The sequence below is a fragment of the Bactrocera neohumeralis genome, unplaced genomic scaffold (assembly GCF_024586455.1).
Source record: "Bactrocera neohumeralis isolate Rockhampton unplaced genomic scaffold, APGP_CSIRO_Bneo_wtdbg2-racon-allhic-juicebox.fasta_v2 cluster10, whole genome shotgun sequence".
Taxonomy (NCBI): domain Eukaryota; kingdom Metazoa; phylum Arthropoda; class Insecta; order Diptera; family Tephritidae; genus Bactrocera; species Bactrocera neohumeralis.
In genome coordinates this window covers 2,554,567-2,573,798 of record NW_026089623.1, presented here as the reverse complement: position 1 = coordinate 2,573,798, position 19,232 = coordinate 2,554,567, and the positions used below count along the sequence as shown (strand labels likewise).

At 35.0% G+C, this 19,232-nt stretch overlaps 1 protein-coding gene across 5 annotated transcripts in view; it reads right to left on the bottom strand.

The window, feature by feature from the left end:
* The window catches only part of LOC126764853 (neurotrimin), a 364,259-nt gene that overhangs the window by 92,356 nt on the left and 252,671 nt on the right, over positions 1-19,232 (bottom strand). For 4 of the 5 annotated variants that reach the window (XM_050482466.1, XM_050482463.1, XM_050482465.1 and 1 more), the window contains exons 4-6: positions 12,788-13,004; positions 7,842-8,000; positions 938-1,066 (exon numbers count right to left, since the gene is read on the bottom strand). In XM_050482466.1, coding sequence (XP_050338423.1) covers positions 938-1,066; positions 7,842-8,000; positions 12,788-13,004 — 505 coding nt within the window. The remainder of the gene's footprint in view (positions 1-937; positions 1,067-7,841; positions 8,001-12,787; positions 13,005-19,232) is intronic. The other variant, XM_050482468.1, reaches the window with a different exon arrangement.

Here is a 19,232-nt window from a genome sequence, read left to right as displayed (position 1 = left end):
TGTTTGCGTTACAATGTTGCCATTGCTCAATACGCATATATAGTATTGTACACTTCTAACTTTTCAATTATAACTTTTCATAAAATAAAATATCAAAACAGAATTCAAATTATTAAAATAGTTTATATATTTATAAATAATAGCAGTAGACCCTGATATTGAGTTAGTTTAAGAAAATTTCGAATATATTGAAGACAATTTTTATAATTAATGAAGTATATCGAGGCTGGCAGCCCTGCGTTGTAAGAGAGCAATCAGCTGACTCGTTTCTACAGGAAAACTCAATTCGTGGAGAATTCTACAGTAACGTACAGTAAAGCGGGCGGTAGAAGCTGTGTTGGCTAATCATTTACATTGCGCTCTCGTGAGATAGGTCGTATCATGTAGTCGTAGTTGAGCAATAAGACATGGATAAAAATTTAGGTAGACTTTATTCGTAAGTCTTGATATTGTCTTATTAACCCTAATACATTGTGGGATGATGTGGACAAGATCAATGACTTATCGAAAGATTGTGATGATGATGATGAAGTGAATGAAATATTTGCGCCTATCAATGCTGTTATTAAATATTTTAACATATTTATTTAGTTGTCTGAGAAAAATAATAATCCCATTGAAATTATTTTCGTTTTGTGTTGAAAGCCTGCTTTGCCGAAAAAAACACACAGATTAATGAAATATTTAGAAAGAAATAATAATAGTTTTTGCATGCGTTTATGTTAATAAGCATTTCAGTATAAAGTATATAGGATTTAATAAGTCGACATGGTTCCCAAATATATTATGCAATTTTATTTATAAAATTGAGAACAATTTATTTGACATCGATTAGTGCAATAACTCGGTAAAAGCCACTCCCATGGTTTTTATTATGTGGGATAAGCGAGGCAGTACCGTATTTACAAACATTGCTCGTTAAATGCTATTCACTTACAGTCTACGCTGACCTTAATACGCTTGGACACTGTTGGAGGTACTCCGTTCGATGCTATACAGAGGTAGGCGCCCATGTCAAGCCGAGATATTCTTGTAATCTCCAGAGTATCACCTTCCCATTCGTTCACTGAAATCATCAATAATTAGTGATAAAGCAATGTATGTACAATAGTTGCAATTAGTAAATAACGAAGCTCGAGCGAATATACATACATATGTTCGTGCATACATACACAATCAAAACGAAGTAAGAAAAGAATACGAAATTTCATATTTTGAAATGGTTTATGTGATTTCTTTTTCATTTGCCGCTAACATTTGAAAACAATATAAAATATATGACAATCTGCCGTGACAAAACAATTGCAACTCTGTTTGCTTAGCCATATAACTGTAAAAACTACTCAAACTTCGATTCTTTTTCTAACTGAATTGATTTTGTATTAATTGGAATATTTACTGAGAATAATTTTTTTCGAAAACACAATTTTATTTTAAATTTGTAAAAAAGGAAGAAAACCAAATAAATTCGATGAATGTGTTATTTAAGATTATATTAACGGAAGTTCTCAAAAAGAAACTTCAATGAAATACAATTTTCTTCAATCTTACGAATAGTTTCAAACTATAATAGGAACATACAGTAAAGGACATAACTGTTCACGAAAATACCAAAATTTTTCTTAAAGCTTAGAAATTTTATTAGACACCTTACACAAAAAAATAATGTATACATTTAAAAGAGTAGTAAATTTGCTTTCAAATCCAATAACTTAATTCTAAAATTTAAACATAACGTATTAAAAATACTTAATTTTCAGAAGATATAAGTGTGAACACTTTTGTCCGTAGACTCAAAAGTTCGGTCAATATTTTGTGTGACCACCGCGCGATTTTTAAAGCTTAAATCCTTTTTGGCATACTATTTATGAGGTTGTCTAAAATGTTTGGGCTTATATTTTGCCATGCGTGGAGGGTCCGCTCCCACAACTCATTAACCGTTTTTGGAATATCCTTTTCAACAAAAATTTTTATTTTTAAAATCGCCCAAAGGTGCTCAATGGGATTCAAATCTGGGGACTGCGGAGGCCAATCGAAAAGTTTGATCCCGTTATCCACAAACCACAATTTGGTAACTTTTGCGGTATGCTTCGGATCGTTATCCTGCATGAAAATATCTCCTTGGCCACGTTCGAGTCCAAATATATCTAGACTTGGAAGATATGAGTCCTCCAGAATATCAATATAGTCTGTGGCACGCATTATACCATCGATTTTCCGAAGGACACCCAGCTCATTTCCGCGAAAACAGCCCCAAGCCATCAGTGATCCACCTCCATCTTTCATGGTTTGGCATATGTTGCGCTCCTGTAAACCAACCTGTTTATCAATCCATGTCCATGCACGCTCATCTGATCCTATTCGATTTATTTTAGTTTCGTCAGACCAAGTCACTCTCTTCCAATCATCGATTGTGAAGTGTTCATATTTTTTGTCAAACTCCAAACGAGCCTTACGGTGTTTGTCACTTAAGAGAGGTTTTTTTACCATTGCTCTAGCCTTGAGCCCGTTATTTTTTAGGCATCTTCTTACTGTTTTGTAGCTGGCATTCACTCCATGGACCTCTCTAATGATTTTATTGGTTTCCACTGCGGTATTTTAGGGTAGGGTTTAAATATTTAAACATTACATGTAAATTAATTAAATAAATAAGAAAACTTTACCTTTTCCGTATTAAAATTAAACTTGGAACTCAATTGTGCACAAAATCTTATTGTGGTCAAAACTGTTCACACACTATTTCTGTTTTCTTCGACTCATAGAAACAGTAAAAGTCCCGTTAGTTTAAAAAAGTGCTACCGGCTGGTAACACTGGTATACAGTGGTTTTGTTGCCCTGGATATGAGACTAATTTTAGATATATTTATGCTCACAATTCTCGAAACTATCAATGATTTTGTAAGAACTGCTCTAAATTTTTTTAAAATCTTTATTTTTATTTTAATTCAAAAAAATCGGAAAACAAGAAATAAAATGACATAAATGTTGAAAATATTAGATTTATTCTGAAAGATTAACAAACATTGAAGTAAATAGAGAAAAAAATGTTTAAAACTTATACACTCAGTCCTTTTTTTACGCGATTTTTGGTTCTGCCACTAATCGCGTAAAAATGGTTAGTTTTCCAATATTAACTGACGAATCGGATCCGAATATAAAAAATATCGCGTATAACAAAATATACGCGCAAAAAAATATTCAAAAAAATAATACAGTAAGTTTCAAATTTCAGACTTATGATTTATTCATTCATAACAAAATAAAAAATACAAAACAAAAACCATATATAAAAGAGAAGAAAATAGAAAATAGGTAGCTTTATTGAAAAAACCGTTGAATGCTGTTTAATCACTGTCATTATCGGTAGTTTAAATTATTCTTAGCCGCTTATTTTGATGGCCGGCACTGATATCACTAGAATTTGTATCAGAGTCAATAGTAAGAACTATGGATTGATGTTCTGATTGACTTAGCATCTCCCACTAAATTTGCACCATAAATTCAGTTAATTTTGTTTGAATGCTTCTTTTAGGACCCAATAAATTCCGATGTAGTTCTTTATATCTTAACTTGCAGAGACTCAATTCTTTTTGAAAAATTCGTGCACGTTCGGCATTAGTATCATTTGCTACATAATAATTTTCCAATTCTGCTGCAAGTTTAAACCAAGCAAAAAACGAAAAAAAGCAATCGCGTTAAAGTGAGAAATTCGCGTAAAAAAGGAATTTGCGCTGCAAAAATAACCGCGTACTACTGAGTGTACTATATTCCCTTAAAATGTTTTTTTTAGCTTTTCTTTTATAGTTCTTCTTTGGACAATCTCTTTTTAAACACCAGCAGTAATCTGCCACCATGTGACAATCCCAGCGACCCTGATACCGTTCTTCCATTACTTTTAGATCCTGGTGGAACCGCTCTCCCTGTTCTTCACTATAGTTCCCTAAATTATCCGGGAATTTATCTAGATGATTGCGAAGATAGTGTAACTTTATACTCATATTTGCTCCTAGAGTACAAAAATTTGTCAGCATATTTTGCACAATTGTTTCATAATTTGGTGCTTTATGATTACATAGGAAATTTTCGACTACCAATACAAAAAAAGTCGCCGCTCAGTAGGTTTATGTATATTCTGTTAAACACCAGACTTTCATCTTCACTAAAAAATCGCAATAACTCTTTTTCTCGTGTCCTGTATGTCGTAATTGTCACTGTTGGAGCCAATAAATTTTTTTCTTTCAATCTTGAGGCTAACAATTCTGATCCTTGTTTTGATAAATAGAGATCACGTATTAAGCCACTGAGTTCATTTTGAGAAAATAACTTGGGCGTAGATGTTTCACCTTCCCATTCACTTCCACTTGTAGACTGTCCCGATTTCTGTGAATTTGGTAACATCATTGTTTCTGAGGGCATTCGAATTTCTTTTGAAACGTAAATAGGCCGAGGAAGATTTTCACTGTGTAGTATAGGACATTTTGTAGATTGTAAATCTGGATATCTCCATGTTTGATTGCGATTAAAACCTTTAGCATTAACAACGCAAAAGTAACAATCATCGAAATGATTTGTAGGCTCCATCCAGATCATCGGAATACCAAAGTCTAATCCAGAACGTTCTCCTTTTTTCCATAACCGTAAAGACTCAACGCATAACTTACAAGCTTTATGAGGAACCCATGATTTTTCTAGTTTGTCCATTTTAAAACCGAAGTATTCAGTGTAAGCCTCCTTAACAAAGTCTGTGATGTTTCGTTGTTGTTTTTTTGTTAAATAAACACCGAAAATAACAAAACAAATCAGTACTATATTTACATTTTCTTCTTGACGAACTCATATTTTAAAAGACAAAACAAATATATATTTAAATATGTGCAGTGATTGAAACGAAATATTAACTTATCAGAACTTATTTAGATTCACGTAGAGGTACTTCGTATTGTCGAATAACTGCGATCTCAGCTGTTCTGCGGAGCAAAGGGTGGGGATCGCTAAGAGTAGGGATCACGTGATGTTTGCATGCGCAAAAAAGTTGTGCAGAAGCCTAATCATGACTGATAAAATCGATTTTTATGAATAAAAAGCTGATTATTGTTCAAATTATAAGATTTGTGAAAATCATAAAAATAAGAGCACATTCAATACTTTCATATATATATTCGTGATCTGGACACTTGAAAACATAAAAATTTTCACAGAAATCCAGGGCAACAAAAAAAAAATTTTTTGTAGAGCTATGTAATTAACGCAACGCTTGAGAATTTACAATAGAAAAATATTGCCAGACTGGTTTCAAATTTATGAAATAGCAAGCGAATTCAAATTTCATATATTCGTGAACACTTTTGTCCCTTACTGTAACTATTGCAGTAGATCATCGTCGAGGCCGACGAAAAAAAAACTGACAATGACATTCTAAGTTCTAAGAAAGGTAAGAAAGTTTCCATTTAAAAGTTTTCCGCAATTGTTAAAGGAGCTGGGGTTACCAATCTGCTCCAGAACGGTCGCTGGTCGCCTGAATAGCGCATATTTACTCAGTTACCAACCTGTGAAGAAACCGCTTATTAGCAAAGGTAACAACTAAGTCTAAAGCAGCGTCTGTTCCCCAGAAGTGCGGCTGCGAGGGTGCGTTGGTATTGAAAAAAGGGCTTGCTAGCAAACGTAATAAGGACTATGATTTAAGGGCATACCCCTGGAATGTCCGGTCCCTAAATTGGGAAGGTGAGAATGGTCATCTGGTTGATGTCCCCGTAAAGGTAAACGCCGACATCACCGTCGTCCAACGCCAAGGTGGGTAAAGAAGGCATCTTTCGTACAATACTTGCGAAATTCAGCCTTTAGGACGAAACCTCACCAAAGGTGATCGACTACTCATAGGCCCGAAATATGATTGTCTATAGTAATAGATTCCAGCACAAGAAAATTTATAAAAGCACTTGGCTGTCTCCGGTTCGGAAAGTTTAAAATCAGATCGATCATGTTGTGATTGATGGACGACATGTCCTCAGTGTCCTTGACGTGAGTACGCTCCGAGGACCTAACATCGGCTCGGGCTACTAACGGAGTGGCATTGATACCGAGAGTTGAAGAAAGAAGCGAGACGTATATGCAACCAAAAAAAAAGAGGTCGAAATGCGTGAGTATGAATAGCTTGCGAAACCGGCTGACAGAATTAGTTTCGAAAATTTTACGAAAAGGGGGGCCGGAAGGTTTCAATATCGGAGCAAACCCAAAAAGGTGATCTAGTGACTAATGTTGAGAACATGCTGAAGTTATGCTGCGGAACGGCAGTGAAAGTGTAACATCTGAAGATGACTAACTCGATTCCCCATTCGATGAGGACGAAATAGATGTTCCATTGCACGACTGTGTTGACGTTCGATGGGCAATCACCCACCTGAAGAACAAAAATACTTCTGGGGAAATATTCAAATACGGCGGCGAAGAACATCCATCAGCTTCTACTCTGGGATTAGCCTCCTTAATATCGCAAATTAGGTCTTATCGAGCGTAGTGTGTGAAAAAAGCCCATCTGATTGGACCTTGTCAATGTGGATTTAGACCTGAAAAATCTACGACAAGATTTTCACCATGCACCAAATCTTGGAAAAGACCCGTGAAAAGAAGAACGACACACACCTTCTCCTCGTCGATTTTAAATCCGCCTTCGACAGCACGAAAAGAAACCGCCTCTATTCCGCTTTGTCTAAAATTTGTATCCCCGCATAGCTAATACGGGACATAGACCACCACCAATAGCTCCACCAAGATTGGGAAAGATTTCTATAAGACGTTCGGAGGAGACTCCCTGTCGGTGACTTCTTCAATCTATTCCTGGTGAAAATAATACGAACTGAAAGCTAAATACAGAAGGTATAATCATCTATAAGAGTGTACGCTGCTGGCGTACACCGATGATATTGATATCATTGGCCACAACAACCGCGCCGTTAGTTCTGCCTTCTCCAGACTGGATAAGGAAGAGAAGCATATAGGTCTGTTTGTGAACGTGAACAATACAAAATATCTCTTGTCAACAAATAACAGGCATTGCTTACGCGACTTGGCTCGCACGTCAATCTTGACCTTCATAACTTTGAGGACGTAGATAGTTTACTCAATCTTAAAACCACCATTGATACAAACAACAATATCAGCCTTAAAATCCAACGCTGAATCACTCTTGCCAACAGGCGCTACATTGGACTGAGAAGATAAGTGGAAAGTAAAGTCCTCTATTGACGAGCAAAGATCAAACTCTACAAGTTCCTCATTATTCCTGTCCTCGTATATGGTGTGGTGGCATGGACAATGACGTCATCTGATGAGTCGGCCTTAGGATTGTTCGAGAGAATGGTTTTGCGGAAGAATAATGGTCCTCTGCGCATTGTGCTGTATATAATTCGGCGACATTTAGATAGTTCAGCGAAACAAGAGGCAATGGCTGTCTAGACTATGTTGGAGAAATATAGCTATTATTGAGAGTTTGCCACAAAATACTAAGATTAACTTTTATTTAACTAAAAATAATCTTCCGTTTTCTTTGAGTTGTAATTGTGTTGTCTTACTGAATTTAGATGTTTATGTTTTATTTCTTATTTTTATTTATATTAAACAAATAAAGTGTGAAATTTGAATAAATTTGTTTTGTTTACCTTAATCAACATCCAATGTTTAAAACAAAATTAAAATAGAAGATCACCGGCAACTACCGTCTGTGTAATCGACATTATTTTAATTACCATATTTTAGTTACAAATGATTTGAATGAATATATGTACATATATAGTAGTATATACAATGTTGGAAAGATACATACATACATATATGAATGTACTTACCTATATGGTTTTTATTGATTGTGATTCTTGAATTGTCATCTCGCTTCCATTTAATAATTGGTCGTGGACTACCACTGGCTCGGCAACGCAAGGATATATTAGTACCTTCACGTACAATAACATCACTGGAACTGAGTGAATCATCGATGTTGGGTGGTACTTTATTTAAAACAAAACCGGTGAAATAAAATACAACAATGGTTAATTGTTTTCAAATTAATATTTTAATTGAAGATTTTGTTAATGTTGTTAGTTTTCTTCATCATATAAAATGTAGAATAAGCATATATTTTTGGAGTCTTACAGCCTATTTCATACAGTTGCTACCTTTTATTAACGATACTAATAAGAGAAAACATTTTTGGGATGGGATTATGTTTGTATATATTTAAAAATCAAATAAAATGTAAAAAGATTCACTTACATTTATTTTTTAATTAATCTATTTAAATTGTGGCAACATTTTGCACGGCATAAAATAATTTTCACGTTAACGGTTGCTTGAAATACCACAAATAATTCGAATATGCGGATGTAGTGTTTACGCCAAGTCTTCCTTAGCTTTCAAGTAAAAAAGATCATGCAAATTTTCTATTATTTTTTTTTCAATTCTCACACCCCCGCGAGTCTTTTCTTATAGGCCCTCTCATAGGTTAATATTTGTTTGTAGAAAAATTCTAACAAAATGTGAACCCTATTGCCGAACTAGTACAGAGTGTACAAGTTGTGCACCTAATGGTTATTTGTATCACCTAAAATCATCGGCCTCAACACCCGCGCCGTTAGTTCTGCTTTCTCCAGACTGGACAAGGAAGCAAAAGAAATGGGTCTGGCAGTGAGCGAGGGCAAGACGAAATATCTCCTCTCATCAAACAAACAGTCGTCGCACTCGCGACTTGGCACTCACGTCACTGTTGACAGTCATAACTTTGAAGTTGTAGATAATTTCGTCTAACTTGGAACCAGCGTAAACACCAACAACAATGTCAGCCTAGAAATCCATCGCAGGATAACTCTTGCCAACAGGTGCTACTTCGGACTGAGTAGGCAATTGAGAAGCAAAGTCCTCTCTCGACAAACAAAAACCAAACTCTATAAGTCGCTCATAATTCCCGTCCTGCTATATGGTGCAGAGGCTTGGACGATGTCAACAACGGAGGAGTCGACGTTGCGAGTTTTCGAGAGAAAAGTTCTGCGAAAGATTTATGGTCATTTGCGCGTTAGCCACGGCGAATATCGCATTCGATGGAACGATGAGATGTACGAGATATATGACGACATTGACATAGTTCAGCGAATTAAAAGACAGCGGCTACGCTGGCTAGGTCATGTTGTCCGAATGGACGAAAACACTCCAGCTCTGAAAGTATTCAACGCTGTACCCGCCGGGGGAAGCAGAGGAAGAGGAAGACCTCCACTGCGTTGGAAGGACCAAGTGGAGAAGGACCTGGCTATCCTTGGAATATCCAATTGGCGCCACGTAGCGAAAAGAAGAAACGACTGGCGCGCTGTTGTTAACTCGGCTATAATCGCGTAAGCGGTGTCTACGCCAATTAAGAAGAAGAAGAAGAAAATCAAGCGAGATATATATAGGAGTATATATAAATTATCAATATATCTTCCTGCCTGTTGGTCCCTCTTTGCAAGTTGTAATTTAAGTAAAATTTCTTGGTAGACATCAGAGAACTGCAACGTGTAATACATTTTTGTTCACAATAATATGTATAGAATGGAAATTCCATCGAATATATACATACAACAAATGTATGTACGTACTCGATGGAATTTTTTACGCATCGAAAATTTGTAACATGCGTACATGTTTAAAGCTGATACATTTTTTACCACACATGATTCAAATCAATCCAGCAGAAAATTTGCTGTACTCGTAGTCTACACGTAATTTACTCGTAGTTTACCAGCAGTTTCACATCGATTCAAACAATCGTCGCAACGCTATGAGCTGACATAATACGATTTCAACCGAAGCCAGCCATACCGTTTACTCGATCATGATTGCTGAAGAACATATTGTTCATGATGCATCAAATCAGTTGACGCTGGCGGGTACCCGAATTGATCAACAATGTTGTTTATGATGAACTAAATTGATTTTATTGTGCTTTTGGCACGACTGTTTAATCATATTCGTTGCAGCTCTCTGGTACACACGCTTCTTGGTAACATAGGGATGTTGGTATTACAACACAATTAATCGGAACCTATGAAGAATCATAACAAAGCTGCACTAAAGGATAGAAGAATGTTACTTGGTAGTAGGAATCGTTTCTTTCCGCCATCTAATAAGTTTAACGTATATGTACATATGTACATGTATCTCCCAAACCACTCAAGCCAAATTATTCAAACTGTTTAATAAACATATTTTTAGTATACCCTCCGACAATGTCAAAATTGATGAAATCAGACAATAACCACGCTTACTCCTGATATAACGGTTTCGTCAAAAACTACTAAAATTGCGATAACTCAATAAATTAAATCGTTAGATATGGGTCAAACCACGTCAAGTGGTTCATGAAAATTTCGCAAAATCACCGATTCTGAAAATTAGCAGTTCATTAGAGCACAATAAAATTGTAAAATTATATTCTCATTAACTACTTGAGATAAATGGATGAAATTATATAAAGTCAAGAAAAATTTTCGTGCTATATTATAGGCATTCTTTCATTATCCATTTGTTTAAACAGTAATATTTACATAACTTTTGTTAAACAATTGAAATTTTTCATGTGTTCATCAAGCTAAAAAAACTGAAAAGTTTCACCTTTAATAATCTTCGAAGAAATTTTGTTCAATCATACCATTCCAAAGATATTGAATTTTTTGTCCCCCCCACCGTTCTTAAAATGTATGACATACCCCTCTCATATACCTAATATCAGATTTTCAAACTGGTAGCCTTTGTAACGTATAAGTATGTCCCTCAATATCTAAGATACATGTTAGAAAAGGAAAGGAAGGGCTTAGTTCGGGTGCAACCGAACATTTTATACTCTTGCAAGAATCAAAGCCAGGGAAATACTTAATGTGTAAAACCAACCATGTAGAGTAAAGTCAGCCGGATGTTCGAAAATCCTGATATTAGTTATACAGGGGTTAGACAAAGTTTTCGCTCAAAGGCACACACTGTTATGAATAAAACACGATCTCTTATTTTCATTGGGATAACTTACATATTGGCCGATATGTGCGGTACACCCGCACCCCGGAGTTCGAAAATGTTTATATTAAATATATGGGGGTAATACTTCCCACTACGATTCAACCCATTTTTGACGTACAGACATACCATTATAAGAAAAGTTTTATCACTTAATTTCAGTTATATATATCACACATTGACCGACATTTTCGATTAAAAGTCAACTATAGTGGTGTGGTTCAACAATTTGGTACCTAGCGGCTTGAACAGTTTTTATTGGATTTAAACAGTTTTTGGTCATAAGGAGGCACATACTAAAGACCTTATTTGTGCAAAGTTTTATCCCGTTATATGTATTAATTGCTTCTTGATTTGTGTACTGGAAACTGAATTTCATTTTCCGTTTCCATTTTCACACTGTCGGTAGAAGTTTTTACAAGATTTGTATTTTGTAAATTTGGTTGTTGTAGCTTCAAGGGTTTAGGAGATACATATGTACATACATTAAGCTTGCAAAAGGGCAGGCCCAAAATTTTTTGCCCACAGGCGCCCCTTGCTACTGTGATTCTATATACAAAATTACAGCTTAATATCTTAATTTAGTGCTTAGCTATGACACTTTATATGTTTTTGGTTAATGACGATTTGTGGGTGTGACATTGGTCCGATTACGCCCATCTATGAACTAATTTTTTTTTGTACTAAGGAACCCGTATACCAAGTTTCATAAAGATATCTCAATTTTTACTCAAGTTACAGCCTGACGGGCGGACGGTCGGACGGACAGACAGACAGTCACCCAGAGTTCACCTTTTCTCGTCATCAAAAAAGTCTTGCGGTATTTTCGCCAGTTGGCGCTGAAAGCGCGTAGTTCTAGTTTTATTCGTCGCATCGGGTCATGCTATACCTTTTTGGAAAGCTCATTTCACGCGCTAACATGTGTTCTTTTAAGTCGTTAGTGAGTTATAGCGTCGCAAACATGGAGCAAAATAAAGAGAAAATACGGCATATTTTATAGTACTACTACGATAAAGGCAAAAATGCATCTCAAGCCGCCAATAAAATTTGTGCAGTTTATGGACCCGATAGAGTTTCCATTTCCACCGTACAACGATGGTTTCAACGTTTTCGTTCTGGTGTAGAGGTGGTCGAAGATGCGCCACGCTCCGGAAGGCCTGTCGTCGAAAATTGCGATAAAATCGCTGAATTGGTCGAAAGAGACCGGCATAGTAGCAGCCGTAGCATCGGTCAAGAGCTGGGCATGAGTCATCAAAAATTCATTTCAATTTAAATAAAAAAAAGTTCAATAAAAATACCGCAAGATTTTTTTGACAACCCATTATATATATTATATAAGCTTATATCTATCTCGATTAGTTTTAGTTGATACGTATAACACGTTAGGTGAACAAAACTATAATGCTCTTTAGCAACTGGTTGCAAGAGTATAAAGATTACATAAACGTATAATATTGGATATACTATATTTTAATGCTCAAAATATTAAGTTTTGCCTCTTCTTTCATTAATATGGCAACAATTCTTCTTGTATTGAAAATGAATTTACACCCTTTTCCCCTTTTCAGTTACAGCCCATTCTCCGAATTTAAAGTTTAATGTAACTTCATTGTTCTTGATTTTATATTATACAAATAGTTGTTACTCTTAAATAAACTTTTGTGCTGAGGTAAAAGTTACTTATTTGACAGTTAGATTAACAGTTTAAGTAAACATTGAGAATATATGTTTTATTCCCCAAATTATTTCAGATACTCACCGACCACATTTAGATATCCAAATTGTGTCTTAGCGGTTACTGTGTTTATCTGACACATATAACGTCCTTTGTCCTCTTCATGTACATTGCTTATATGTAAATACCAAGTCCGATGTCGATCATGTTTGTCGTGTGTTACGCTGATGCGTGGATTGCGCGTAATCACATGATTATGCACCGTTAATATTGCAGATTGTTCAAAATGCATCCATGCAACCTAAATCAAAATTATTGAAAATTAAGTTCAGATTTACTAAAAATTAAGCAGCCAATATTTAATGATGATATTTTAGTGTAACTTAATTTCATATATTACGCCACGAAACCATTGAAAAATATTTTTTGATATTCTAAATTTTGAATTTAAGTGGCATTTTACGTTTGGCCAAAGGCAAGTAAAATATATACAGATGTACTTTCTTAACATTGTAAAAAAAAGCTCCTAAATCGCTTGGAGGTTGTTAACCACGTCTACTCCTTCAAAGGGTTAAATGTGAAGCGGAATGTTCACACTCACTTTGTTTTATTCTCGCGTGCAAATGAATTGCGGGTAATATATGATGTGAAGGTGGTAAAGTGGTATATAACTTGTGTGAAATAAATATGTATATAAAAATGTAATTGCTCATAATTTATGAAAGAGTGGGTGTTTGCATGCTACAACACTTGAGAACAGTTATGCGATTTGGTTTATTATTTTGGTATATGTGTAGTTACAAAGATAATATTTCTATAAAACGGATAACCTTTAAAAAGAATAAAACAAATTTTTTAAGTTCAAAGTTTTCTTGGATATTTTTAAATAATAATTATTTTATTTAAGTGTTCACAGTGCATTAGGAGTATAGTAATTTAAAGTGTGTACTGGTATTTCGGAGCGACTGTGTTCGATACAAATGTTCAATTAAGATTCGAAAATATATTTATAAAACTGACTCCACCTCTGAAGAAAAATGTAAACCTACAAATCTACGAGTATTTCTGTCATGAAAATGCTTTTTACGTACTTATACGGATATACAATCCTACAGTGCCAGTATCATAGTTTTTGCGTTGTTTCATGCCCATCGACGAAATATGGATCCCCTGGTTCACAACACAGACCAAAAACAGTCGAAATAGTAAAAAGTTGGTTAAAGTTCTGTTTTCGTCAGGAAAGAACATATATTAGGAACTCAATAGTTGTTATCAAAGCGGTTACAAGGCTTTACTATACTTATTTATTGGGACGAACCACTGCGAATTGAGCTAAAAGGAGGCTATGTTGAGAAGTGATGTGCTGAACACATAGAGAGCGACACGACATGGCTGCACGACAGTGAACTGTAAATGGCGTCGTGAAGCCTACTACATGAACATTTGTAAGAAGGCAGCGACATAACAATGGCCGGCATGTACAAATTAAGGAGTCATCTTTGGATGATTGATTTTGCTACCCATTTTCGTATGCTGGGTTATGTTGGAAATCGCTTTTGACTGATCTATTTTGTTCTCCATTTTCTTATTCCTGGGATAACGTAAGAATTTTGATGCTTGGCCGTCAAATGCAGCAGCCTTGCGCCAACCACAAAGTAAATAGTTATGATGACTTTCACAATCCTCACATTCCAGCACATTAGCATTAATTGCATAACGGTACTAATAATTTGGAAAAATACTCGCGCTAGTTGTTGAATCAGAGTTAGAAGGTAACGAGCAAACGCAAAATTGAGGAGTTGAATCCTTGTAAAACTTAAAAATTGTACCCAAAGGTTTTTTTTAATAAAAATTAATATAAATACACTGTGGAACATTTTTTTGGATTATTGTCTGGGGGGTGAGAAATTCCAAGTCAGCGTGATGGTACTAGGTTAGTATAGTAAAACCCTCAAAGGGTTTGGCGTTCGTATGTGTCAGTTTTTTTATGACCTTTTAAATTTTTTCCTTATCTTGATGTTTTTTCGCTTAGTTGTAACATTTTGGCAAAAACGTAGTTTAACGTAACTCGCTACCACTATTATCTATTTTTCCAATCCATTAGACGGTTGTAGCTTTTACACACTATATTTGGTACCCAATTTTCGTTCACTATAACATTTTGGGAATAAGGAAAAAATTTAAAAGGTCATAAAAAAAAACTGACACACACGAACGCCAAACCCTTTGAGGGTTTTACTATACTGACCTAGTACCATCACCCTGACTTGAAATTTCTCACCACCCAGATTAGCTGTTGTACTGTGAAATTTAAAAGGTCATAAAAAAAACTGACACATACGAACGCCAAACCCTTTGAGGGTTTTACTATACTGACCTAATACCATCACCCTGACTTGGAATTTCTCACCCCCCGATTAGCTGTTGTACTGTGTTATAAATAGTAATTGAATAATAAATTACGAGTGCAACCACGAAAATATAATTGGCGGCCAACACGCACAAATTAAAAAAAAAAAAAAAAGGGCCATAGTATCTTGAGAAGTTGCTCTATCGAAAAGGACCATGGAATCCTGTTAGCTATATTACCGAAAAGGACCATAGAATCCTGATTAGCTGTATTACCGAAACGGACCATAAAATCTTGATTAGCTGTATTACCTGGAGGATCATAGAATCTTTATAATCTCTTCAGCTCAATGCAGAAAAATATCTAATATAGGATAACGAAAAACTTTAAGTGATTTTTGATATAGTGGACTAAAGTAAAATATGAAGTTATAATTGATAATTAAACTGTGAAAAAGTTTGAAAATGTTTCGAAAAAACACGTGGTCATAATTGAACATATTGTCGGAATTTAAAGTTACAATTTCGCTACATTTTCGGTAAAAATTGGTGACAGAAAATATTTATTTTTTTTAGCTTATAAATAATATTTGAAAGTTTTCTAAAGTGCGGAATATTGAAATAAATATATATGAAAATAAATTATAAATAATTATAAATAAATAAATTATTATGTTTCTTCTATACATTTGTGTGAAAAATTTTTGTCTTTCTGACATTTCAAGTAAGAGTTTCTAAGCTTGCTTTGAGGAAAATTGTCTTGTGTGGTGATCTCTTTCTTGCCGACAAAAAATTTGTTAATTATAATTTTTAATTAAGATCTTTTTGATAATAAGAAGTACCAATATCTTTTTCAAATAAATTCAGTCTAACCAAAGGAAATTTGTAAAATGAGTGTCAGTGAAGAGCAGGTCCTGTAAATTGTTAACGAAACCAATGAGCGCACTAAGTTAGAATTCGCAAAACAGTTGCGTTAGTTAAATTTAGCAGTTTACAAGTTACATCTACCGAGCGTAGAACAATACATTCCCTTAGCTATAAATCCATTAATTCAAAATAATGCAAGTTTAGACTTGATTAAATCTTTACCTGAATTCAAAGGTGATTCTGCTTCTTACCAATGTTGGCGAAATGCTACACAATTCGCTATGAATTACTACAAAAAGGGTTCAGAGACGTATTATATTGCTATGGGAATATTTAAAAATAAAATTATCGAATCTGCTAACTTCACTCTTGCATCGTTTAAAACTGTTCCAAACTTTAAAGCAATAATAACTAGGCTTGACTAGACTTATTCAGATAAAAGACCGCTATAAGTATTAGAAAATGAGTTAATCGTTTTAAGGCAGTATAATTTGTCTGTCACTGATTACCACAATAGAATAGACAAAACGTTATCTTTGATCATTAATAAGCAGATCTGGCAGCATCAGCACTGGCAGTTGCGCAAGGGTTTCAAACAAGTCATTATGAATTCGCAGAAGCATTTGCATTAGATAACTCAAATAAGCTTTTTTGTTCATTCCATTTTTACACCAATGTCAGTCGACAGAGACGAAAAGCCATAATTTAAATGAACCTATCCTGATGGAAGTTGGTTCAAGCTTTTACAGGCAACGTAATAATTCGCGGAGTTCCTTTTTACCCCAAAAGGCGCAAATAATCGATTACTATCTGATCGTTTGCCGTTTCATAAGAAGCAGAAAGTTAATTTTGTGACAGAAGAAGTGTTATTTTCGAATGATTATGAACACCAAAGCATTGATGACAATTGTAATCAAAATGGAGAAGCTCGCTATAATTATGATGAAGCTGATATCGCGATATCGGAATGTGAAGATAAAATCAATTATTTAAACTAAAATCGCTCCTGCGGCTTATAACAAAAAAGACCAAACACGGTCAGGAGCTTCGCATTCTTATTGACTCAGGTAAACCAAAAAATTATATTAAGCCATTATCATTTATTCAAGGAATTAAGTAATTAGAAAATAGTTTGAAACTAAAATTGATAAATGGTGATAATGCCAAATAACCATTTTAGAAAATACCTCAACGTTTTACTTGATACCAAGCTTAAGCACGATTGACGGTATTATCGGGTACGATTTAAAGCAAATCGATTGGCGAATTAGTAAAGTTAAATTCCATTTTATTTCATGTGACACCGTAAATCTAATAACCATAGAAGAAGACTCAGTACCAGCAAAACATCAACCCCAATTCCGTAAGATTATAAATAACATTTTAATGCCCAATACTAGAGTTCAGGCCCGTATCCGTACAACTGCAGAAGATCCAATTTACACCAAAAGCTATCCATACCCGATATCAATAGCTCCATTTATTAACAACGAGATAAAATCGCTTCTTAAAGATTGTATCATCCAAGAATCTTGTTCACCTTACAATTCTCCAATGCACGTCGTTTCTAAGCAAAAGCGTTGATGAAAATGGAAAGCCTAATTTAGGTATGGTAATTGATTTTAGAAAAGTCAATGAAAACACTATTCCTGACCGATACCCAATCCTGGATACGTGTGTTATATCAGCTAAATTAAGAAGTTCAAAATGGTTTACAACTTTAGGACTAAAATCCAAACTCCATCGAATTATAATGAGCGAACAGGACAGGAAAAAAACCGCTTTCAGTATTAATAACGGGAAATACGAATTTTGTCGGCTACCTTTTGGTCTGAGGAACGCACCCAGTATATTCCTAAGGACTATCGATTATGTTCTACTCGAAATTATTGGTAAATTATGCCAAGTTTATGTCGACGACACAATCATATACTCCCCTAATGAAGAATCGCATTTAAAGCATATCGATTATATTCTACAAAAGCTTGCAAATGCTGGAATGCGCGTGTCGCCAGAAAAGTCAAAATTTTTCAAAATGGAAGTACAGTTTTAAAGTTTTCTTGTGTCTAAAAAAGGCATAAGAACTTGCACCGATAAAGTCCATGATATCGTCAATTATGAACCCCCCAAAACGCTGCGTTCCTTCCGGTCGGTTTGTCCGGATATTATCGACGTTTTGTAAAGGATTATGCCTATATCGTAAAGCCGTTAACTCTGTATCTTTACGGTGAAAACGGGCAGGTGGGTTCAAAACCTTCGAAACAAACAAATCTTGACGACGAAGTATTACATGCATTCGAAAAAATTAAGCATATTTTAGCTTCTGAGAACGTTTTACTTCAATATCCCGACTGTAACCCACCATTTGACCTTACAACGATGCTTTGTCGAAGGCACTGGGTGCGGTTTTGTCCCAAAATGAACGTGAATTACTTGCCATAGTGTGGGCATTGAAAACACTGCGCCATAATTTATAAGGAATACGGGATATCAAAATTTTTACTGACCATCAACCCTTAATATTTGCGATGTCAGAAAAAAACCCAAAGAACAAAATGAAAAGTTGGCGCGCATTTATTGTAGAATTTTCACTTAAATTTTATTATAAGCCCGGAAGAGAAAATAAAGTAGCAGATGCACTATCAAGACAGTTTTCTCACGACTTAAAGAGATCGCCTCGTTCGAAACTATGCATAGTGAGATATCATCAAGTAACGTAATAAAGACAGTCAGGAACTCCGTAAATCAGCTTAGAAATAAGATTTTGTTATCTAAATCAGGCTCATGCAGTAAAAGTGCAAAGATTACTTTTCAAAAAATTATTAGACACACTATCGCATACAATTCTGTAGAAAGTCTCATTAAGTATTTAAAAAGTGCTATTAACCCTAACGTTACCAACGGATGAAATTCAAAACTCTATATTATCAGCTTTTCTTCGGCGCAATCGACGGTTGCAAATAATAAAACTATCGTTTCCGACAATGAAAAAGCCCTGAAATCAAAAGCTATTATAACACTGCTTAGAGACAGTTTTTCCATTAGTCAGTTTTTTATACCAACCCTCCACAGTCCAAGCAATGGTCAGGTGGAACGGTTCCATTCCACACTAATTGAAATTATCCGATGTATTAAGCAGCAACAGTAAATTGATGATATTACCGAATTAGTATTATTAGCAACGCATATTACAATTGCAGTATTCATTCCGTGATTAATGTTGAACATAACCACTGTAAATCTATAATGTAAGAAGGAATAGGCAAAAGTCTCCAATGATGAAACCTGGAGAGAATAAACATATATGTGTATA